This window comes from Rhineura floridana, chromosome 12, assembly GCF_030035675.1.
Source record: "Rhineura floridana isolate rRhiFlo1 chromosome 12, rRhiFlo1.hap2, whole genome shotgun sequence".
Lineage (NCBI taxonomy): Eukaryota > Metazoa > Chordata > Lepidosauria > Squamata > Rhineuridae > Rhineura > Rhineura floridana.
This window is the reverse complement of record NC_084491.1, coordinates 12,490,500-12,514,646: the sequence shown is the minus strand read 5'-3', so window position 1 is coordinate 12,514,646 and position 24,147 is coordinate 12,490,500. Positions and strand designations below refer to the sequence as shown.

General features: G+C 41.1%; 2 protein-coding genes and 1 long non-coding RNA gene across 17 annotated transcripts in view; 1 reads left to right on the top strand and 2 right to left on the bottom strand.

Moving 5' to 3' along the window:
* SLC39A14 (solute carrier family 39 member 14) overlaps nt 1-750 on the bottom strand; it is a 114,668-nt gene extending 113,918 nt beyond the window's left edge. The window contains exon 1 of one of the 2 annotated variants that reach the window (XM_061593321.1): nt 626-750. The gene's annotated coding sequence lies outside the window, so the exon portion shown is untranslated. The remainder of the gene's footprint in view (nt 1-625) is intronic. The other variant, XM_061593319.1, reaches the window with a different exon arrangement.
* Nucleotides 751-1,473: 723 nt separating this feature from the next.
* LOC133368723 (uncharacterized) lies at nt 1,474-10,432 on the top strand. Its single transcript, XR_009758747.1, has 3 exons — nt 1,474-1,535; nt 8,277-8,370; nt 10,349-10,432. It is a non-coding gene; the product is annotated as an uncharacterized LOC133368723 (long non-coding RNA).
* Nucleotides 5,498-24,147, bottom strand: part of PIWIL2 (piwi like RNA-mediated gene silencing 2) — a 65,460-nt gene continuing 46,810 nt past the window's right edge. For 12 of the 14 annotated variants that reach the window (XM_061593307.1, XM_061593306.1, XM_061593313.1 and 9 more), the window contains 7 exons: nt 20,677-20,778; nt 15,964-16,083; nt 15,187-15,275; nt 12,778-12,883; nt 9,380-9,633; nt 8,122-8,229; nt 5,498-6,288 (listed from right to left, as the gene is read on the bottom strand). In XM_061593307.1, the coding sequence (XP_061449291.1) occupies nt 6,132-6,288; nt 8,122-8,229; nt 9,380-9,633; nt 12,778-12,883; nt 15,187-15,275; nt 15,964-16,083; nt 20,677-20,778 (936 nt within the window). In that variant the 3' untranslated portion in view covers nt 5,498-6,131. Of the gene's footprint in view, nt 6,289-8,121; nt 8,230-9,379; nt 9,634-12,777; nt 12,884-15,186; nt 15,276-15,963; nt 16,084-20,676; nt 20,779-24,147 lie in introns of those variants that run through there. The other 2 variants (XM_061593314.1, XM_061593316.1) reach the window with 2 other exon arrangements.

The following is a 24,147-nucleotide window of genomic DNA, read 5'->3' as shown; positions in this document are numbered from 1 at the left end:
TTTGTTTCCTATGGACCAGAGAGCACTGAAGACTTAAGAGACTTTGGTAATATCTACTTTATTTACAAATCTGCAAGCAGAACATAAATATTTAATTTAATTTATTGAATGTATATCCTGCACTTCCTCCCAGAGTATTGGCAAATAGCAGGCACTGCTCCAAATGTAGAAAATCTACTACCCCACATCAGATCTCCAAAGAGTCTCTGCACACCTAATGTGAGCCTTCAGCCAACTGTTACCTCTGCCACCATTTCATTTTTTAAATTACTCTTTCCATTAACTTTCCGCTTCTATCAGCCTTCTCCTCTTATAGCTAGGGGTCATCACTGTCTCCAAATTCTGACAGCTCTCTCCTGCAAAAATACTCAAAAAGATCTGCATCTGCTATTTATTATATTTTAGCAAGCCTGATCAAAGTTCACAGGTTGTGGTAGGATTGGGCAATAAAGTGTGATAAGGCACTATCAGTAGTATATTAATGTAGGTAAAAAGGGTAAATTATTAACCAAACTAGAAAGTTAACCGAGTGATGAATTCTTGTTTTCTAGATACCAGGATCTAAGAAACTAGAGAAATAAATTCTTGTTCAGGAAAAGCTATAAACTTGGGTTTGATTTCTTACCTTTGGTAAACAAAAACACTCCCTCTCCACTTTTTCAGCGCAAGAAACTAGCCTCTTTTAAAGCGATACCAAAAGCCCTGGCTCAGCAAAGAAGCCAGGTGGAACGGGTACGGTAATGTAGTTTCCATTCTGGGTAGCAACCTTGCTGCAAAGTATTTAGCAACGTATTATGTATAGTGAAGGAGCTGTCCATCATTGCTATCTAGATGAGGAAACAATATTCAGTTTTCTGCGCTGAGGCTCACACCATGAAGCCCCTATCAAAGCTGGCTCCAACCAAAACCCAGCCATGGATCCTCTTGCAGCAGGACATTACATATGGGAGTGCTACACAGTGCCCTGCCTGCCTCTTTATATGCAAGGCTTTAGAAGAGAAATGGTTGATCCATGAACACAAAGTACACACGCAACCTTTCAGCAACAGGTATCATCTGAAGAAGTGAAATCCTCAATGTTTTATAGGCTATAGCTATGCAAAAGGTTAAATAGTGTAAGTATGTTCGATACCCTTATCATTCAGCTTTCTGATTAACATCAGGAGAATTTCAAAGGCAGACAAAAGAGGTATTTTAATGAGTAGCCATAGAAAGAGTCAACATTGTAAGACCGTTACCAAATTTTGCCAAAATAGAAAAATGCTTCTCAACAGAAACATTTTGAGAAAGTCTTAATGAAATTCTTCTGGCTAATAACATTTCTCAAGGGATGTTCACATGTCTCTACTCCCAATGCTATATTTAACAATGGGGAGGGGGAACTATTTGCATATATTCAGTGTGTGACTGGCTACCTTTTTGGAATCAAAGCAAGGGACTGCAATAACACCACTTTCTTCTCTGGGGAACAGGAGGAGGAGGAAAGAGATGGAGATTGCTGCAGCTGTAACACCAGAAAGGTTTTCAGCAACAGGGTAAATAGACTTTCTCATTCCTTGAGTGTTGGAAGAGAATATTCCCCCCCTCAACTATTTTCTAACCAACAGAGCCCTCCAGCTCAATAAAACAGCAAACTACCTACCAGTGCTCTTGGTCCAAAAGCATCATAGAGCTTTTCCACTGGTGCACCTTAATGTTCTTCCTTCATCAGTTTTGGAGAGAAGATACAAAAAAAAAAAACACCTTACTATGATCACAGGTGTCCCTGTGGCTCTGGAGAGTTTGGATTGGCGCCCATGTTCTCTTGTATTGTCTCTGCTATGGAGATCTATGCAAAAATTTTACTGAACCCCTCATATTTAAATCACCAGGACGATCAGATGCATTTTGTCTCCTTATCTCTCTCCGATCAAAACACAGCTAATTCTCTGTGTAGCTAAATTTTGTGCTTTAGCATGTAAAATCTGTCAAGAAGTAGTTTTAGCCGCTCTATTATTCTATTACACAGTGACGATAGTGGCTGTATACTATAGCCAACATGGATTTTTTGCATTCTGCAATGTTAAATTGAAAATACCCCCATGCCATTTGGATGCTTCCCATAAGCTCATTTCAAAACAAAGCCTTACAAAACGTATAGTCCTGAACTCAGAAACACTTGCTTAACAACCTCTAAATTTTCATGGCAATAAACAAAACAGTCAGAGAAACTTGAGAGTTCAAAGTGTAAAAAGAGAGAGAAAAAACCAGACCCCTGGTGGACTTTTTTCTGTCAGAGTTCTCATAATTTGTTGAAATTAATTAAAAATCAGCCATGTTCACAGAGTATCTGTAATCCTATTACTGACCTTGCCCCATACTCTGACCATCTTTTGCAGTTTAAAAGTTAAAAAAATGCCTAGCTCATTTTTAATTAATTTAAGAAATTTAGCACTGAAGTCAATGATAAGCCCGGGCATGCTCAGTAAGAGCCAACTGTCAGTGTTCTAAAACCCAGACTCACAACTGCTTGGCTAGGCTAATCAGGGGACCACACCCACACCAGACTTTATTTCACTTGAGACAATCATGGCTTCCCCCAGACTCCTGGGAAGTGTAGTTTGTGAAGGGTGCTGAGAGGAGACTCCTATTCCCCTGAGAGAGCTCCAGAGGCCAGAGTGGTTTAACAGCCAGCCGCTCTGATTGAAGTTTGTGAGGACAACAGGGCATTTCCTAACAACTCTCAGCACCCTTCACTAACTACACTTCCCAGGATTCTTTGGGGGAAGCCATGACTGTCTAAAATGGAATAAAGGTCTGGTGTGAATGTGGCCAGGGACAGCTTTGGTTTAAATTTGGGTGGAAACTACATGTACCTGCTGTAGAATAAAAAGCTGGGGGAAACGCTGAAAAAGAATGATACTGTTCACTATGTTTTCCTTTTGGAAAGGGACTTCCCCCTCTGCCCAGTGCCTGCCCACCCACCCATCCAATCTCCTCCCCTCCCCCACCCTCCCTGCCCTTCCCCAGGTCGATTTCACCTATCCTAAGCATGATTGCACTGGAGTAAATCCCACTGAACTCAATAAGCATGCAAATTATCAGACTTGCCCTCCTCCTCCCTCCCTTTTGCCTCTCCCCCTCTCCGGTTGAATGCAGGGTAAATATTGTTATGTGCCTTCAAAATCAAACTTTAAAAAACAGGGAAATTGGGCAGCTATAGTGAATGCACCAGGGGAGCAGGAGACATGACCTCCTCTCTGAGATATTGGACTGCCCTAGAAATGCAAACACCATTTGGGTTGGACTTTCACAGTCCAATCCACTTCCTGTGTAGCTTGGAAGAATTTGGTAACATGTGCCTCTGAGCATATGGTGAGTGGTGGGAACACCTGCAATCAGCCCAAATAACAGAAACAAGACATGTGCTGTGCTGATCTTTTAGCAGGGAGGAAGCAACAATACTAAAACAGATGATATAGTTCAGATAGTCACTTTAAATGTTTGATTTACTTTGCAATTTTAGTGAGGTTTCCTATAGTAAATCATTTTCTTTTGTTTCTGTGAATATGTGAAGTACAGCAACACTTTGAAACACTAAACAAAAGTTCCAAAAACAATTATGGAATAATGGCACTGACTGTTCTGCAGAATAGTTTCCAATGGACATGAGGACTGTCTCAATTTTCTACAAGATAAAATAGTGGGAGGTGAAATATATTCTAGCAAAGTTCTAGGTGTGCTCTATGTTTTCAACTGACCATGCCCACCTTTCCTTAAGTGGAGTAGTTTAAGTATAGCAGGCTGAAAACATGCATCTTGGGCAGGCCAAGTTTGTTTTTTCCAACAGCTTGAGTCATTGCTTAAGTAACAACATATTGTAATCAGTCTGATTTTACATCAAACTGCAGTTTCAGATTCAACTGTTAATGCAGCCAAAATAGAAATAGAGCATAACCTCCAGTTTGAAACACAAAAGGCTGTCTTCACCATCATATGACATTGACCAATAAAAAGGCGTTGAGATTAATAAAAATAAATTTGAGACAGATTTCTAGGATGAATAATGAGGGAAATATAATTTTCTAGGTTAGATTCTCTGTAGAAACAGTAGTAACACAGGAAAGAAGCAAAGTAAGAAGAACACCAACAAACATATAAAAATGTAATTCCCCATCTTTGGAGATGGCAGGTATGGTCACCACTCACCATATGATCAGAGGCAAGTTACCAAATTTTTCCGAATTACACAGGAATTGGATTGGACTGTGAAAGACCAACCTAAATTATGTTTGCATTTTGACAAATTTGTAGGGCAGTACAGTATCTCACAGAGGAGGCCAGGTCTCCTGCTCCCCTCATGCATTCACTAGAGCTGCCCTATTTTCCTGCTTTTTAAGTTTGATAGAAATATGTTGGCTACAGGTATGTTCTTAAACTGCAACCTTTTTTGCCTATTAGTGAGTATTATCTTATTTACTTAATTTTATTCTGTATTATATAATGAATAATGTATTTTATTCTGTTCTTGAATGCTAGTCTTTGACCATAATGAACAATTATTTGATTTGTCCATTCTCTGTATACATTCCCCAAGCTAGGTCATGATAGACTGACTGCAACAGGCAATAATGGAATGAGGAGAATGTGCAGGCTGTAGCTAGGCACCCCTTTGTGCTGTTAATTCTTCTCCCAGTCTTTATAAGATGTGAGGAAGCCATCACATAGCCAGGCCATGTCCCCCATTTTTGGATGGGGGGGCACAGAGAGAAGCACAATGGTTTGTAGATACCAAACACAAGAGGATCATGCTTACAAGGCTTAACAAGCATGGGGGCTTAGCTCCACATGACAATCCTTTGGAGAGCTAAGCCCCATGGTCTGACACTCTTGGTTGCCATACCTGATTGGAAGGCTGGGTAGTAAGAACCTCTTATATTAACACTGAGCATGTAGCCACATGATTTACAGATAGTAGGCACATTAAGCACAGCAAGATGATCATATCTGATATTTCTGGAGCTGGGTTACAAACTGTGTCCATGTATCCTCTTTCACTGAAAGCATGCTTTCTGCTGGCTGAAGGGGGGGGATAGTTTTAAACTACTGCCTACCTGTGAGTAGGGGGAGCTCAAGCTTTCTGATGAATGACTACATGCATATTATATGCTACAGAGTTGTTTTCTAACCAGTGATTTGCCCAATATTTTTGGCACTTTACTGCCCCCTCCTGTAACAAATAAATTTACTGGTTGTTAAAAGTTAGCCAACTAATGCAGATTTGTAATTTCTTTGCTTGAATATTTAGCCCACCTTCAACCTGACAGGCTTGCTGAAACCATGCTGGCCCCCACAGAAAATATGAATACCCAGGGTCTTTGGCAATGAAACATAAATCTCATCAAAAATATTCCGTATTTGAGATACTTAGCTATATGCTAAACAAAGCACAATCTACATCAATGCAGAGCACCTTGTAAAAACGCAATAATTCAGCAAGAGAAAAATAAGTGTTGTTTTTATTCCAGCCTAACAAGGTAATTGCTACCTTTAACAAAAAGAGATAAAAAGATAAAGATTTGCTTTTTAAGAACATGATAGTACAAAAATAAAAGTATATAACCATAAAAAACCCTTAAATAATCAACTGAAAGATCTTTAGATACTTGGGAAATGTTTGTGGGTTTTTTTTCTTTAAAGCTTTCCAGTATTATAACCACTAGAAACTGAAAACATGACTCAGGTTTGCTTCTGAATTTGGAGAGAGGGCAGAAGAGAAGACGTATCAACTGAATATGCACAACACTCCACACAGAACTGAAAATCCCAGGCAGTATTCATAAAATAAAATAAAATAAAATTGAAAAGCTGCCAGCCATTAGCTATTATGCTGAAATGAGGTTACCATTTATTGCTTGTCACAAACTGGTGAGATTTGAGGAATGCTTGGGTGTTTGCTTCGAAACAAACATGTATAGGCCTGTGGGATGGTAACTGTTGTTGCAGAGCCCACATTTGTGGCGTGGGTCCAAGGGTGGCACATGGTGTCCAACAGTAAGCACAAGGTGATTCAGGAGAAGACATCCTCCTCATGTCTGCCTTGGAGGGACTGCCTCCTTCCATGTTCTCTTGAAGTCAGCTGGTAGGAGGAGCTATAGGAAGAAGAGCTTCTCACTGAGCTGAATTGCTGGTTCATGATGTAGAACTTGCCCTGAAAGAAAGGCCAACTTGTGGGCATACTTGCAAGGAGCTGGCACCCGGATGGTTCCTGGCCAATTCCAATACATGTGGCAAAGTTTGAAAGTCAACCTATTTAAAAAAAAAAAAAAAGGGGGGGGGAAGAAAAATAAATATTTTTTTCTTTTTATTGGAATTCCTGGTCTTACTCTTTGGAAACTTGTGTTTTCCACTTGTCCTACAAGGGATGTTATGAAATCTCTTTCTTGTAGCTTGACCTTTAATTACGATCCTGCTGGTAAAGCCCCTGATAAGAAAATACACATGGAATTAAAAGCTAGAGGGTTCTGCTTATAATTATTAACAAGAAACATAAAAAGAAATGGGAAGGGAAAAATAAAATAGTCTCATACTGGGGATAATAGTAATACTGGGGTCCCAGGCTATGGTCTGAAGGCACATGTGGCCAGCTCCCTGCTGAAGCTAAGCAGGGTCAGGTCTGGTCAGTGCCTGGATGGCAGACACCTGGGAACCATATGTAAGCCACCTTGGGTTTCAATCATGAAAAGAAAGGCAATAATAATAATAATAATAATAATAATAATAATAATAATAATAATAATAATAATGGAGAAACCCAAACAGTTGTCAGACAAACACAAACTCCACTAATTATATCAGAGGTTGTGCTTTAGGTGCTATGTTGAGCACTTTACTTGGAAGGTACTTGATGCAATATTGTAATTATTCACAATATTCTGGAGACCTTTACATTGGAGCTTTTCCATATTTAACGCTATTCAGTTCAGCAACATCAGCTGCTTCATCATGGGGCAAAGAACCTCAGATCATGGCCACAGCAACTTCATAAAATACTGCTCCATTGCCATCAAATGTGTTCTCCAATATTCATAGGTACAGGGGGAAGGCGAGCACACCAGATGCAACTAGTGTGCTGCCTTCTTGTTCAAATCCAAAACAAGAAAGGTGTTGCTGGAAATGGCTTGGCAAGGGTCTCAGCCAAAGTGAGGCAGAGAGAAAAGGTACGCAGGAGAAAGGGGAAATATGAATAAAAGTGCTTGCCCACTCACAGACTTGTGCAAAAAATGCTCAGTGAAAGCCACTGGCCATTTTAAAAGGTAGGTCCAGAACTAGAAAGAAAAATCCCTTCCCTGTTTGACAGGAATGTGAAACAGCAAACTGGAGGGCCAGGCAAGGTACCTGTTGTTCAAGCAGGAAGATTAATGCAAGAGCCTCAGTGATAGCCTTTTGCTAAAATGACAGTTTAGGGCAACAAAAGGACCAGAACCTAATTCTGCAATTCCTTACAAGTCTTGTTTTATTTATTTATTTGCTACATTTATTAGCCATTCCATAATCAGAGTTCTCTGGGCAACAAACAGTTATATTAAAATCACAAATACAATAAAACAACCAGGAAATGTAGAAAAAAATCTCTTAACACCAAAACAACACAACAACAACAGAGTAGGGATTTATAGTATCAGGCACAATCATATAAAGAAAGCCATCAAATCATCCTCTTAGAGCTACAGCAACTAAAATCACAGCAAAATGTGGCAGAAAATAAAAAAGGCATTTGCCTGGTGCTGAAAATACATTAAAGTTGGTGTAAGGTCTCCCACTCTTGCAAAGCATATCTCACCCACAGCAAGCCAATTACATCCCAATCCTCCAGAAAGAGGCTATTTGTGGAGCCATTCTTTAGCATACTCAACACTTTACCCTTTCCAGACCACCATCTCTAATTGAAGCAGCTGTGTGGCATTTGTAATAATAAAACATGAAAACACCCTATTACTACAGTATACGAAGCAATTATTTAAAATATTTATATACTGCTTTTCCTCATGCTCAAAACAATTTCACATGCAAACTAAAATAACAATAGATAAAACCCTAAGAAAGATTAGAGATTGCACATAAAATATGAAATACACTCACCTCTGCATGTGATCAGGACTGAGGTTAGCAGTATTTCTTACACACACATAGTGAGTTGGAATGCCACACCCTTGCCGAGCATGATGAGCCATCAAGTAAAAATCCACCCTAAGAGTGAAAAAGAAAACACTAACCACTATCCATATCATTTTCAGAGACACAGTGTGCAAGGGAGTCAGTGAGCAAGTGAGAGACTGACCTGATTCCTCACATACGAGGAAACAGAGGGGCTTACTCCTATTTCTACAAGTGAGTATTTTGTCAAAGTCACAGATATGGAAATGCACCTGTGCAGACCTGTTAGAAACTCCTGGAAAGCTCTGGAATATTACAAATGCTGCCCCTCCTCACTCCATGGAGAGAAGCCAGCAGCTTCCTAAGCTCCATTCACTGACCAGAATATAAAGACTGCATCCTCCGGACAGTCTCCTACTCTGGAGGTAGAGGGTGGGGTTTGCGACTACACAGAATATGTTCAATACACAAACCTACCCTGTTTTCTCCTTTGTGGACCCTGAGTAGTCTGATGTATGAGACATTAGAGAGCTCAGTTATCAGAAAGTGAGGGTAGGAGAGTAATAGATCTCCAGATGCTTGCATCTCTCATAGAAGGGGTGGCAGTGACCATACTGCACCGTTGCAAACAACTGCACCCTGACCAAGAAAGGCCATATGGAGAAAAGTGAAGGATGACAGAGACAAACAATTATTGATCCTGATACAGACCTTTTATCTGAGAGAGTGAGAGGAAAGCAGGTAGTGGCCATGTTCATGTATCATGTTATAGCACAACATGAATGAGCATGAATAAGCCACAGTGAATCTTGGGCTCACATGCTCCTCCCTCTCCTCTTCACATATAACCATGACTAGAAGCTTTTGCTTAGCCATGGTTTGTTGTGTCATATGGAGCAACCAACTCTAGTTAACATTAATTAACTATGGCAAACTTCAAACAAGTTATTGAAGGTCTGAAACTAGCCGTAGTTAAGATTAACCACAGTTCCTGGTCCAAATGACATAGCAAGCTATGGTTAACCAAGACTGGAAATAAAAACTTCCCACCTCTTCCCTGGGAGGAAGCATGCAAAACCAAGGCTCACAGCATTTCATTCATATTGCACTAAACTATGGCCAAATGTAGCCAATGCAGAGATCAAGATCCATCACCTATAAGCAGCAGACTTCTTCTTACAGAAAGAGCAGAGCAGCATGTCAAGGGACAGAGAGCAAGCTATGTGAATTGTTTCTTACTCACTGATCTTGGCTGGTGATTGTATGGTCTATCACTGTACCAGGAGAAGGAGTTGTGAAGTGATCCGTGGCTGCAGAATATATGTTAGCACTGATCTTCTTTTGAACCACAAACACCACCATTTTAGGGTCATAATTCTCAAAAGCTTCAAAGCATTTCTGCAGCTGTGGGATTTCATAGCTCTCTACCATTTTCAGCTGGCTATCTGATACACCATCTCTGTAAAACACGATCTTATCAGGGAGGCAGTGGTTGACCTTCAATAGAACAAATATTTTTATTTAACAAAATTTATATACTGCTTGATTGTAAAAAACTTCTAAGCAGTTTACAAAAAACATTAAAACTGACAATAAAACAGTTAAAAACAAGTAATTAAAACATAATTAAAAGCAATTAAAACTGTAGCAGACTAAAAAGATTAAAGCACATCAACATCTATGTGTCTAGATAGGCTTGTCTAAAGAAAAAAGTTTTAAGCAGGTGCCGAAAGGAATACATGCAAGGTAAGAGATTGTAATATGTACAAAAAGACTTGGATAACTCAGGTCAATATCTTCTCTGGGCGCTCCAGATGTTTTCAATATACAGACACACATACTCTTCATTTATTATATCTCTCTCCCATCATTCATGATAATCAGAGTCATGGCTGACTTCACCAAAAAACTCAGCAGAAGTAACCTGTACTGTATGCAGATTGTGGAAAGTTACTACTGTGACCAGAACTCTGGTTAAAAAGAATGTGGCTCTCATTATAGTTTACATGGCACTAAGAATAAGCAAATTTGCATATTCCCCTGTAAAAAGGGAGATGTTCCCTCTAAGGGATATTTGGGGAATATCTCTATGTACCTATTTACCATGATGTAACTTCCTAAAGGGTGGGGTTACCAGACTTTCTCTTCCTCTGCCCTTTCTGAGGGGATTAAGATTCCTGCACATTCTCCATTATTGGTTTTTAACTTCTAGCAGAGGCAGCATGGCGGATGCTCTTCCTGACAGCATCATCACAAAAGACTATTGGATTCCTATTCTTTTCATCTAAGCTAGAGCCTATGTTTCCTGAACATATGAAAGGTTGTGAGTAAACATTCTTTATCTCTTTTTACCTAAGAAGACTGTGAGTTATTTTATTTATTTATTTATTATTTGATTTATATCCCGCCCTTCCTCCCAGCAGAAGGAGTTATTTAACTAACTTGTATGTCTGAGGGAAAGGTGGGCTGGTTTATTCTCAAACTCTGCTGTTGTTACTAAATATCTCTGCTGGACAATAGGTCTAAACAATGTTCCTAACTTTCATCGTTTTTTTAAAAGAAAAAAACAAACACTAACAACATTCTAGAGAATAAATATTAGCAAGACAAACAGCTCCCTGCCTCAAATTTGCAATCCAAATTTCAACAAGGAGTAGCTGAAGAAACAAAGATAACGAAAGACGAATGTGAACAAACCATGTTACATGCAGTTAAGAATTCACTGTCAGCTCCAGCTCCAATGTTTGAACACCTTTGGCAGACTACCCTGAGTGGTCCCCCTGTGCCTGCCACCACTTGGCGTGCCCAGCAGAGGCACTGCTGCAGCCACCAGTCTCCACCTCACATATAACACTTACCCTATGGCAGTGGGCTAGGGGCACACAAGAGGGAGGGGTGGAAGCATCCATCAGCCTTCCCTTTGCAAGTAGGTTTTTCCCAGCAGCAGCAGCACTGAAATGGGCTTGGAAGCCAAGTGGCCCTTTACAGCACTACAACCAGGTAAGTCCTTATTACTTGTGAGGTGAAGGCTGGTTGTGTCCCACCTTTTCCTCCTCATGTACAAGTGGGATTCTCCAGCAGCAGTGCTGCAATCAGCCAGAAGCCCATTAAACAAGTTAGATGGGTTCTCCCATTGGTAGTTATCCTGATTCCAGTGTGCAGGGCAGTCCGCACCCTGGATATGCAATTCTGAACTGGAAAGCAAGTGGACAGAGGACAGAGAGAAAGTTATACTGCACTGAATGAGATAAAATAAAGAATTGGCTTTCCTATACGTGCTGTCACCAGACACTTCACCAGACAGTTGTTCTCTCCACTCCATCTACCAAGAGGCAGATTATTTTACAATAAAAACTTGCCTGAGGGGTGGACTGGGAAACACCTCATACTTGCTCTCTAGAGCTGGTTACTGCTGACATAGGAGCAGGCGTGTAGTTGTCCAGGGACTCGGGTGGTCTTAGACTCTTTACTTTTTTGGGAGCAGGGTCTGAGCAGAGCCCCTATGTCTCCAGCATCCTATGAGCCAATCAGCATGAAAGAGGAGTGTGTTAACAACTGGGAAGAGTTTTCTAATATGCTTCCTTGTTCTTTCCTGCTGATTGGAGCCAATCAGAGTGAAAGGAGACAAGTCAATCACTGAGAAGACTCTTCTCAGTAGCTAACACCCTCCCCCCTTTCATACTGATTGGCTCCTAGGAGCATCTGTTGTTGTGGGATAAGGCATTAACAAGGATCTCATTCTCAACTCAGAAGTAAAAACAGGGGGCGTGGCTGTGACTTTCATAAAGGGACCCTGGACTTCTGAATTTGCCACTACACTACTGCAGAGGAGGGAATCCAAAGTCTAACTCTAATAGGGCAACAGAATAGCTGCCCAAACAAAGCTGGATGCATGCTAGGCTACTGTCTAGGAAACAAGTAGAAGGAGATGCACACAGAAAAGCTCATTCTTCATTTTTTCTATTCATCAATGTCCAGTGGTCCTAACACAGCAGTTCCCCCCCCCATGTCCACAGAGTGAATATTCTCTTTTCTTCTACCTGATCTCCAGAAGATAAAAAGCAATCAGAACCAGCTGCTCAGACCAAGACTGAAACCTGCTAAGGAACTTGTTCCTATTCCAACTCCCAGCAAAGTTTCTCTTCCAAAAAGGAAGAGCCTCTTAGACAGAAAGGAGAGCGCCCAGCATTTGAAACACTGTATGGAAAAAGTAGGGAGAACTTCAAACCACCTTGCCCTGAAAGGAGAGAAGAAACAGCCAGGGTGAGCTGTCACCATTCAGCTCCTAGTGGTGGCCCCTCCCTCCTCTATCTTTCACTACAGGGACCTCTGCAGAACCATCTTGCCCCAAGGAGAATGGAGAACAGCTGCCTCTCTCATTTTATTGTAACTTTAAAAAAAATGACGCTTAATGTTATAATAATGTTACATAAACTGCTTTGTTAGGACAACCTGAAAAGCAGTATATAAATGGCACAAGCAAACAGGCAAGTTCTCTGGAATGCAGTCTAGAAAGCCCCCACATATTGGCATCTTAGGACTGGCAAAATGAAATTTGTCTTTTCAGGACAGGAAGTTGTTAGGCTGGACATGCTTTGTAGGTTCTAGTCCCTGCCAGAAAAGAATGAGCGATTTCCTTACATCATGGTATTTCTGCAAGGCACCCACCAAGCAGACCTTCAGGCTATCTGCAATTTCTTGATGAGGCATCTGGAATACTACTCTAGAGTACCACTTTGTCAAAGTGCTGGTGACAGAAAGAAAACAAGAATGAATGCTAGCAATGTTTATTCAAGACATAAAGCCTAGTTATTCACTATTTATTAATTATTCCCAGGCTATGGTCTGAAGGCAATATGGCCAGTTCCCTGCTGAAGCTAAGCAAGGTCAGGTCTGGTCAGTGCCTGGATGGGAGGCCGCCTGGGAACCATAGTAAGTCGCCTTGGGTTTCATGAAAAAAGGAAGGCAGGGTACAAATGAAATAAATAAATAAATAGGTCAAATGGGCAATTTTTCAAAATTATCAGTACCCTAAACAATATTTCTACAAATCAATTCTCTCTCCTTACTTTTCAGTAGTTTTATATTCCTGCAATGATATGATTCAATAGTATAAGACACAGAACTAAAAAGAATTTGCAACCTAAATTCACAATCTCAGTAGCCCAGTTCTCCTGTCATTCTAAATCACAGTTAACCTTAACTATGGCTTAAAAAGGCAAACATGCAGCATTGCTAGTGCACAGGGAGAAACCTGTGGATACTTTGTTGCTCCCCTACTGCCTCTGTGCTATCAGGAGCCGAGCCATTATTTGGCTTAGTATTACCAACCACAAACCCAGGTTTGGATGGGTGTCTCCAAACCATCAGCATCAAGGGAAGAGCAAACCTTAGTTACAGCTGCAGTGGGGGAGGAATGAAATGGATGTGAGTTCCTCCCTCTGCACCAGCATACCATACATTTGTCTTTAAACCATAATTAAGCTTTATGGTTTATTACCATTAACGAATCACTTCCCATGAGGTATCCTGAAGCAACTTACAATATAATAAAAACAATTTTTAAAAATGATATATATACACACAGTTTAAAGCACATACATGAAATCAATTCAAATCCAGATACCAACTGGGATGAAGATGTCCATTAAGAAGGCTTGTTGAAAGTGAAACATCTTTAACAAGCGCCAAAAAGACAACAGAGAAGGTGCCTGTCTGATATATAATGGGATGGTGCTCCAAAGGTTAGGTATTACCACACTAAAGGCCTAATTCTGACAAAGGGCAGAACAGACTTCTTGATAGGAGAGAATCACTAAAATGCTGCTTCCTGCAGAATACAGTGATCAGTTGGGTATGTAGGGAGAGAGAGAGAGATGATCTTTTAGGGATCCTGGTCCCAAGCTGTACAGTAGGGCCCCACTCATATAGCAGGTTAGGGTCCAGACTCCCGCTGAAAAGCGAAAACCACCAAAAAGTGGATCAGCTGTAGTGCGGGGGTCTGGAACCTAACCGGCTGATCGCACCTGAAGAGGAGAAGATCAGCTGTAGCACACTACAGCTGATATTCCCCTACTCCAGCCCGATCAGCTGGAGTGCGGGGAGCTCCAGCCCTCCCCCCCAACTGATCATCCTGCTGGCGCCGCATTAGCGGCGTTTTTTAAGGCCACAGGAGTGGAGACACACAAAGTGGATTGGAGTTGCAGCATGGGGTGAGGAGGGATTAGCCTTTTTGCTGCTGAAAATTGCACTTCAAAACTGGAGGATCAGTACAGGAAAGGAATAAACCCTTCCACCCTTCAGTGTTGATCCAGACTGGGCTCTCCTGATCTCCTGTTGCTTATAAAATGAAAGGAAGAAAAAGAAAAAAAATCCTAATAGCAGGATTCAAAAAGGAATTTAGCATAATGTGCTGAAAGTTACAGGATTCGTATTGCTTGCCTCAAACAAAAGTTGACCATCACAGCTTCCACCCTCTTCTCTCACATTAAAATCCGAGCTGCAGAAGAATTCCAATCTTACTCATCACAACTGCCCCAAAATCCCCTCCACCCAACCCCCCCCTTCTTTCTTTTTCTCCCTCCCATCTCCTTACTGGCACCAAAGGGAAGAGAAAGGGGTTTCCTCATCCTCCCTATCAGACGTGAAAATACATTTAGCAGGAGTGACTATGCTTGGCACACTAAATCCAAAGTGCGTGTGTGTGTGTGAAATAAAACCTCGTTTCTTTTCTCTTCTTACAGCTTGCTACAACCACTGCCCCAGCACTGTTTCTACTTCAGCCCAATAAGGATGGGAAAGATGTTGGAGACTAAAGATGCATGAATTCAACTTGGCTTGGCAGTAAGCAGAGCTATTTCCCAATTTCTGAGGAAGTAGTTTGGCTATTTCTAAACATTTCTGTAACACTGGTCAAAAGACACCTCGAACTCAATCGTTCTCCATGGCCATCAGCAGTAACCATTCCAGACACAAAATGGCCACAGTGCTGGAACAGACTCACATACCTAGATGCCAAAATCAAAGTCTTTCCAAACAGACTGCACTTACTGACTGATGCTTGCCACAAAGCCAACCACAGAGCGCTTTCCCCTGCTAGGGTCATGATACACATCCATGCCTATCACCATCAATTGTTTCTGGAAGGAAAAAAACAAAAAAACGTGGTTGCATCATCATCATCATCATTATTAAAAAGTAAATGCATAACTGGCATCAGGTCTACTATTTCCTACAGATCTGTTGACCGACTCTGAGAATCTTGCATTCCAGATCTACCCCTAAGTTGTCTCTCAGCGGGTAGACATGCTGGCCATCTACAAGGAGACCTAGCATCAAGACAACCTGGAGATTCCATCTAACTATCTCGGCCACGCAGGCATTAGACCTATTTTCAATGAATTTATCTAGTCCCTCTTTTTAAAGACATCTAAGCCAGTGGCTTGCTTATGTTGTGCACTCCTTTTCAGTTTCCTTGTGTGATCTGCTCTTATGCTTACATCCAGACACTGCAGGGGAACCTGCAATGATCTCATATTTAGGGTATTAATGTGCATTTTTCAAACTCCAACCCCCAACAACTCATAAATACAACTTGGGAGCTTTGTTGGCTAGTGCTGGTATCTAGGTGTCAAAGGGGGAAAAAATCTAGCTGAATAGATTGGATAATTTTGAGTTGTAACAAAAGCTCACTAGTGTGGACTATAAAGCAGGTGTAAGATAAAACTAACAGGAAAATTCTTTTGGGGTATGCTTTGCATCACCATATGCATAAGCTCTTACTAAGTTAAGTCTGCCTGGGTAAAAGGAAGTTTTTGTATGACTTACCAAAGGGATGTCCACACCCCAGAGTTCTCCACCTAGTTTACAATTTATCTGCAGTAGAATTTTCTGTGCTATGCTCCTAAATTTGCTGGGATTGGTCATAATGGTTCGAGCATTAATAACCTGCAGGAATAGGCAAATATTTAGAACCATTAACACCAGCCAAGACATTAACCAACCATCCTTCAACCCTCTCCATTTGCATGCTAAACAGTTTGTCTTGGTATATTTACAAGATGTTAGTCCTTAAAACAAAGATTAATTTTTGTGTGTGCATTCATGGGAGAATTTAGTCTAAAAAGAAAAGTAGGCCTTCATGGGCTTGTTGTTGTTGTTATGTGCCTTCAAGGGTTTTCATGGTAAGCAGTATTCAGAGGGGGTTTACCATTGCCTTCCTCTGAGGCTGAGAGGCAGTGACTGGCCCAAGGTCACCCAGTGAGCTTCATGGCTGTGTAGGGATTCGAACCCTGGTCTCCCAGGTCGTAGTCCAGCACCTTAACCACTACACCACACTGGCTCTCTTCATGGGCTCACAACAAGTTATTAAATTCATTTGTTTTAGAAGTTTATGTTTGCATTAGGTTCAAATCATATTGGACGTTTATTTTAAACAAGAAAAATTATAGCTGAAACTTTTAAAATTTTAAATCAGGTTTTTAAGTCCAAAAAGTGATTTTTATCTAATTGCTTCATACATACAAACTGAATGCTGAAAAATCTGAATGTTCATTGAGAAAAAGAATATTATCGACTTCCGGGAAGGGTGATTCGCCTGTGCTGCCTCTGAGACAAGCTCTTGTCTTAGATGAAGTTTTTTCAGCTTTAATCAGTCAGAATGTTTTTTTTTTTTTTGACTGGTTAAGATTTTCTCCTGGTCAGGGAGAAACGTGAGATTAACCACAAAGCCTGTTTTTGTTGGGAGGACTGGATTTCATTAATTTATGAGAGAAAGTTCAGCCAGCGAATGCCGGACGGACTTCCATCAAAGCTCTTGCTGATTAAGCGACACGTTTATCTTTTCTTCAAAGAAAAACGAACTAACAGGCAAGCATCCTTCTTTCCATTTTTTTTTACTTGGTTTAAATTGTTGCACCAAAAAGAGATTTGTCAATGAATCAGCTATAAGGAACTGGGTGAGTTAAAAAATTTCTCTTTCACTCACGAAACTAAGGAGGAAAGAAATCGAAAAAAGCTTATCTTTGTTTTTATTGCAAAAAGCGGGCCTGGAAGTGCATTCTAAAGATATTAACGGAAGAGGGATTTTTATTTCGAGGAGGGGAAAAAAATAAACAAATATTTATGAACTTTGGAGTATCATGTCTGGAACTATTTTTTTTTTTTTGGTCTATTTCATTTTGACGAATCTGCTTACTCACGACGCCACTAACTGCTTGAAGCTGGGAACTAAACTTGTTTTGTTTTCCTGAATATATAAGAGATAAGACAGGCTGTATTGATGTCTGCAAGCCTGAAACATTAACCCAATTGTGGCTGAAATAATTTTTTGTTTTTGTGGTTTTAAGAATGAAAACCAGGAAAGTGACTGAGACCATGGAAGAAATTATGTTTCAGAAAATAATGAGTGAGATTGAGATAATGAAACAAACCCTGAGACAGGGCAGACAGGAGATGAAAATTGAACTTAGCAAAATGATGCAGGAGTTTAAAAAAATAGGGGATTCTGTGAAAGAGGATTTTGATGGGATTAGAGATGAGAAAAGAAAAATTAAAGGGAAGATACAAGCCATGGAGACTGGAACAAATGAGGAATTGGAAAAAGATCTGGAGTTTACGGTTGTTAGAAATAAAGTTTACTGTCTGGAATTCAACGTTGTCTCTGAAGAAACTAATGAAGATATTAGTGATAAAGTTATCGTCTTGGATAATTTTCTTGACTGGAATGATGTGATGGAGCTTCACATAGAAAAAATCTATGGAATTAATTACAAATATGTGACAATGGAAAAACTCTTAAGAGATGAGCCAGTGCATTTTGTAAAAAAGAAGAGCAGAGAAGTGACTTTACAACAATATTTCAGCAACATATTTAGAATTGATGGCAAGGACATATTTGTGAAGGCTGAAATTCCCATCAGACTCTTGTTATATGACTATGGCTATGACAGCAAGATCATCATGAGATACTGATAATGGATGAGTGGATACTGAAACCACTGGATTTAACAGGACTATTGAAGATGGAAGATGGAATTAATATTGATAATGGAAGAATGGTTATGGAAATTATTGGACCTAATAGATTCGACGAGATGGATTAATCGATATGTTTATTTGGATTATGGCTATGACAACAAGATTATTATGGGATACTGATAATGGAAGAATGGCTACTGAAATTACTGGATTTAACAGGATTATTGAAGATGGAAGATGGAATTAATATAGATAATGGAGGAATGGCTATTGAAATTACTGGACCTAACAGATTTGAATCAAGATGGATTAAGCGACATGTTTATTTGGACAAAAATTGAAAGATATCTCTCTCAAGGAATTGAAATCTCTTTGGACTTTTTGTGGAAAGAATCAAGTAATGTTTATGAGATTTGATGATTAATTAAGATAACTACTGGAGGAAAGTGATTTTGTAATATAATTTTAGAGATAGGATTGTTATATATTGTAGACCTATGGTTGATCTGCGACAAATCGGAAGTCAACATTTTATTTTTTTTGTATAATTGTTTTTGTTTTGTGTTTTTTTTGTTTTTGAAAATTTGAATAAAAATTAATAAAAAAAAAAAGAGAGAAAAAGAATATTATCCATTTTCATTGCCTAGATCCAAAACCCTTCATAAATGCTGGCTGATATTTGCAGGCCACAGCACTTAAAAATCTACGAAATTCAATCAAACCTGTTCAGCTGCTGCCATATTCAATCCTTGCTTTTCTATATCACCAAACGGAAAGCACGGTCTCCTGCTATAGATTCCACAAGGCCCAGAAGAACGAGAATCATATTCTTTATAGGCAGGAGAACACTACTTACTCTGCATAACAATTGTTAGCTGCCAATCATGTAGCACAATCACAAATAAGCTCTACGCAAGGAATTTTAAGTATGGCAAGTTTAATGAAGGGCTTGAATAAAAGATTGAAATTAGTGCTTCAGAGCAAGTACGCACAATGGGCAAATACTACAAACTTACTTCAAAAGTAAAAAAGACATTAAGTCAAATAAGCTGTTGAAAAAATATGCATTTAAAACTTGCATCCGGCCTACTTTTTAAAAAAGAAATTGACTTAACACACTAAAATGGCCAAGCATATAGATCAAAAGTAAATTAAAAAGCAATTAAGGGGACCAGTAGTTAGCATAGCAAGCACAGAAAAAACAATAATTCATAAAACATTGATTGAAAAGGGAACAGCAGTAATAACAAGCAAAACAAAAAAAGAACAGAAAATTCTTGCTATGCCAAACCCTTATATTTCAATACAAACCCACAGCATTTTGACTAATTCCCTCTATTCTGATGAAGTTCAACAGTGCCACCTAGAGTGTCTGTAATGTTGCAACCCTGCAGTACTTCTTGGTGGTTAGCTGTTTTGATCCTGAACATACAACCTCAAATTAATCCTTTTCCCCACAAAGGCTACTAAGTTAGAACTGGCCTGATCCTTTGTAATGTGAGTTTAAAGTCATTAGGGAGGTGGTACTAACTTCTAAGTACGTTTCAAATTTGCTAATAACCCAACATCAGAGATTTGGGCTAATAATGAGATTTGCTCAAACAACTATTCATCTCCACTAAGGGGCTGGCATCACTCTTACTAAGAAGGAGGGCACCTGTAAGAAGGGAAAGACTTCTTTCCCCAGTTAGTAAAAAGCCTTCTTAAACAAGCTTTAATTTTTTAAATCCAAAGTTTGAAGATATACAATGTCAGGTCTTGATGGATCTCATTTGAAGGGCATTTCACAAGGTAGGTACCACCATGAAGAAAGCCTTGTTCCTTCCTCATCACTATCCATCACACCTTTGACAGCTGGGGAATCTGGAACAAGGCCCTGAATGGAGCATGTGGGAAGGAAGAAGACAGTCTCTAATACACCCAAATCCCAAAACATTTAGGCTTTAAAGTAGGTGTGGGGAATCTTTGGCCCTCCAGATGTTGCTGAACTGCCCCAGGAAGCATCGCCAATGGCCAGGGATGATGGGAGTTGAAGTTCACCAATTCTGGAGAGCCAAACATACCCCACGCCTGCTTTAAAGGATTTCTTCTTTTCTCTGTCCCTTTGAGTTGGTCCAGGATAAGGAAAATCAAAATAGTAAAAGAATATTGGAATAAAATGATTGAAAGCTACACCGAAGCACCCTATTTTATATGGGTGCTTTTACTCCCAAATGAAACTGCTAAGTCCTTTGCCCCCACCATTTGGGGCACCATGACGAAGAAACCTTCCTGTTTCTGAATGGACACTCCAGTACGAAATCAGTATAGGAATATCCCTAGAAAAAAGGTAACTTATGGAAACACAAGAATCTTGCACCAAGATTGTATGTCATGTTATGCAAATAAAAGTCCATAATAGCCCTGCAGTTGCCCTGCTTCCCTGCATACCATGAATATGCAGACCCAGGATTTGGGTAGCTACTAGATGCACATCTGACATTCACATAAACCTCCATGCAAACATAGGTGCCTGAGAAGCATCTTCAGCTTAAGAACTATACAGCTAACTATTTGACTCACCTGCGAAGGTACTGGAAATTGTATACAGCACAATTTTTTTATGGCCCCATACAAGTCGTCTTTAGTCCCAGTGATAATACAAACTACCAATTGTACAGCACCCTTTAAAAAATGGGAAGGGACTGGTGAGATACACAATACTACCACATCAAATGCTACTATCATGGGTAACTGCATCAGAATGGACCTTTGGTCTCACCTGAAAGGTAGTTTTCCCAGCTCATCATGTAATCATGTGGGTTACAGAGCCATCGAGCATCCAAAGGCAAGAATGCACTGAAGTCAAGACCTGGGCTGCTCCTTCTGTCCCCACTCCAGTTCATTCGTGATGAGGCCGAAGTGAGACATCTGAACAGCAATCATAACCGAACAGGCAGAACAGCAAGAAAAAGGGAAACTGCCCAAACGAAGGAGTAGCAACAGCCAGAACACCTACCTAAAGGTCTTGACTCATTAACACATTACTGAAAATTAGGTAACCTTACCACTAAAACGTGTATGAAAAATTGAAACAGTATAATACACCCAGGCAGCCTCCAACAGGGAGGGCCGTGATTGCATGATACCTGGGAAAACCACCTTTCAGGTAAGACCAATGGTCCGTTTTACCCAGGTAGCATGCCAACATATAGGATGTACCAAAGAAGCCCTAATAGGGAGGGGCCACCCGCTGCCTAAACTTGAGAAACAACCTGTTGCAGAACATGTTTCCCGAAAGAAGCGTCGGCAGAGGCATAGTGGTCTATCTTATAATGCCTAATGAATGAGTCTGGGGTAGACCATACCACTGCCCTGCAAATATCTGCAAGGGGTGCATTGGTTGCAAATGCAGCCATAGTGGCTGCCAATGTACTATTGTGCACTTTAATATTGCGAGGCACTGGACGCTTAAGCAACTCATAGGCCAGGGCAATGTAGGCGTGCAACCAACAAGACAAGGTGGATTTAGTCACTTTCCCCCCAGTGTTCTGGGGTGAAAGGATACAAAGAGTCCATTAGCCTTATATCCTGGGTACGGAACAGGTAAATCTTGAGGGCTCTGTGAATACCTAAAGAGTGCCAAGCGTTCTCGAGTGGATGAACGGGATTAGGACAAAACGATGCAAGTACAATGTCCTGGTTATAGTGGAACACAGAGCTTACTTTGGGTTGAAAGGATGGATCAGGGAGTAACACAACCGAGTCCTTATGAAATATGCAGAGATGGCGGGCTGATGACAATGCCCCCAACTATGACGCTCTTCTCACTGAAGTGATGGCAACTAGAAAAAGAACCTTGAAGGAAAGTACTTGCAAAGGCACCGCCCTGAGGGATTCAAAGAGAGGACACAGCAGTGCTTGCAGCACCTTCGGTAAACTCCAGGGTGGAAAATGGTGACACACTGCCAGAGAAAGGGAAGCAGCTCCTTTCAAAAATAGTTTAATCAGTGGGTGCAAACCTATGGAAGTACTTGATGGATTAACAGACAAAATTGACAATATAGCAGAGGCTTGACGATGCAAGGTGTTGGGTTTTAATCCCATCTTCAAACCTACATGAAGGAACTTTAAGTCCTGTTGGACAGTGGTTTTTGAAGGTCGGAGAGCATGGGAAGCACACCAGTTGGAAAAAGCAACCACGTAGTCTGGTAAATATGATTTGTCAACGGCCTTCTAGAGGCCAGAATGGTATCAATAACCTCTTGTGATAGACCTGTGCGGATCAGCTTTGTCTGCTCAAACGCCAATCCATCAGACTCAACCAGTCGGGATCCAGATGCCAAATTGGTCCCTGTGAGACAAGGTCCGGCCCCATAGACAGTCTCTAGGGATCTGCTGCTGACAGGGATAGAAGGTCTGAGAACCACAGAGGGTGAGGCCAGTAGAGAGCTAGTAGAACTATTTCAGCTCATTTGCACTGAAGCTTTCTCCATGTTCTGCCCAAGAGGGGAACAGGAGGGAATGCATACAGGAGGCTGTCCGTCCAGGGTGTCAGGAGAGCATTGATGGCCTCGGCCCTTGACTCTAGATACCATGAGAAGAACCGGGGAAGCTCAGTGTTGTGACTCGAGGCAAACAGATCCAAGGGCAGGGTGCCGAACCGGTGTTGGAGAAGGCGAAACACTGCCAGATGTAGGCTTCACTCCCCCAGAATCACTGGCTGCCTGCTCAGCCAGTCTGCAATGACGCTCAGAACCCTGCTGAGGTGTTCTACCCTCAAGGATAGCAAGTGTCTCTTGGCCCAATTGAAAATCTGGGTGGTCTCCGCTTGAAGTGTTTGTGACATGATGCCCCCTTGCCAGTTCAAGTGTGATTTCATGCAGGTGTTGTCTGTTCGGATCAGCACATGGACCTAATGGAACACTGGCTGGAACTGATGAAGGGCCAGATGGACCGCCCTTAGCTCCAACCAGTTTATGCTGTGATCTTTCTCTGACATGGACCAGGTACCTTGAGCTAATTGGGAGTTGCAGTGGACCCCCCAAACGATCAGACTGGTGTCTGTTGTAATTATCAGACTGGCGTCTCTTGTAATTACCATCCTGTCTAGCTCTCTGAATTGAGTCCCCTTCTGGAGATTCCGCATTAAGGACCATCACTGGAAGGAAGAGAACGGGGGAGGGGGGGAGACAAATTTCCCGATGTGTGGAATTGGCAACGTCTGACTGCAACGGCAATAAAGCCCATTGGAGTGGACGAGTATGATGAGCCCAAGGAACAATATGAATGGTGGATATGAACATGCCCAGGGCCTTCGCCAGCAACATAACATCTGCCCCTGAACGGTGCATCAAGAGGCATGCCATGTCCCTGATGGCTACAATCTGCTCTGGTGACAGGAAGACCATGGCCTGAGCTGTGTCCAAAATGGCTCCCAAGTGCTGTAAACGTTACATAGAAGCTAGGTGACTCTTTTCAATATTGACCAAGAACCCATGGTCCGTCAAGGTTGCAAGAGTGTGACGAACGTGAATCAAAGCCGGATCCCTGGATTCTGCCTGGAGCAGTAGGCTGTCCAGATATGGATAAATGTGGACCCCCTGCACATAGAGATGGGCAACCAGGATGACCATCAACTTTGTGAACAATATTGGAGCCAATGAGAGACTGAATGGCAGGGTCCCACATTGAAAATATTGCTGGCCAAATGAAAACCTCAGGAAACATCTGTGGTTAGGGCAGATTAGAACATGGAGATACGCCTCCCTCAGATTGAGGGAGGCCAGGAAGTCCCCCTCCTGTATAGCTTCTATGATCGAGGCTAGGAACTCAGTTTTGAATCAATGGTATCTCACAAACCTGTTCACAAACTTGAGGGCTAGAATAGCCCTCCATGAAAGATCTCTCTTGGGAACTGCAAATAAGACAAAGTAGGCCCCTGCATAACGTTTGGCCAGCAGCACTGGTTCTATGGCTGCTATATCGAGGAGACGTCATATGGCTTCCTCCATTATCCTTCACTTCCCCTGAGAGTGGGCAAGGGAGTAGGAA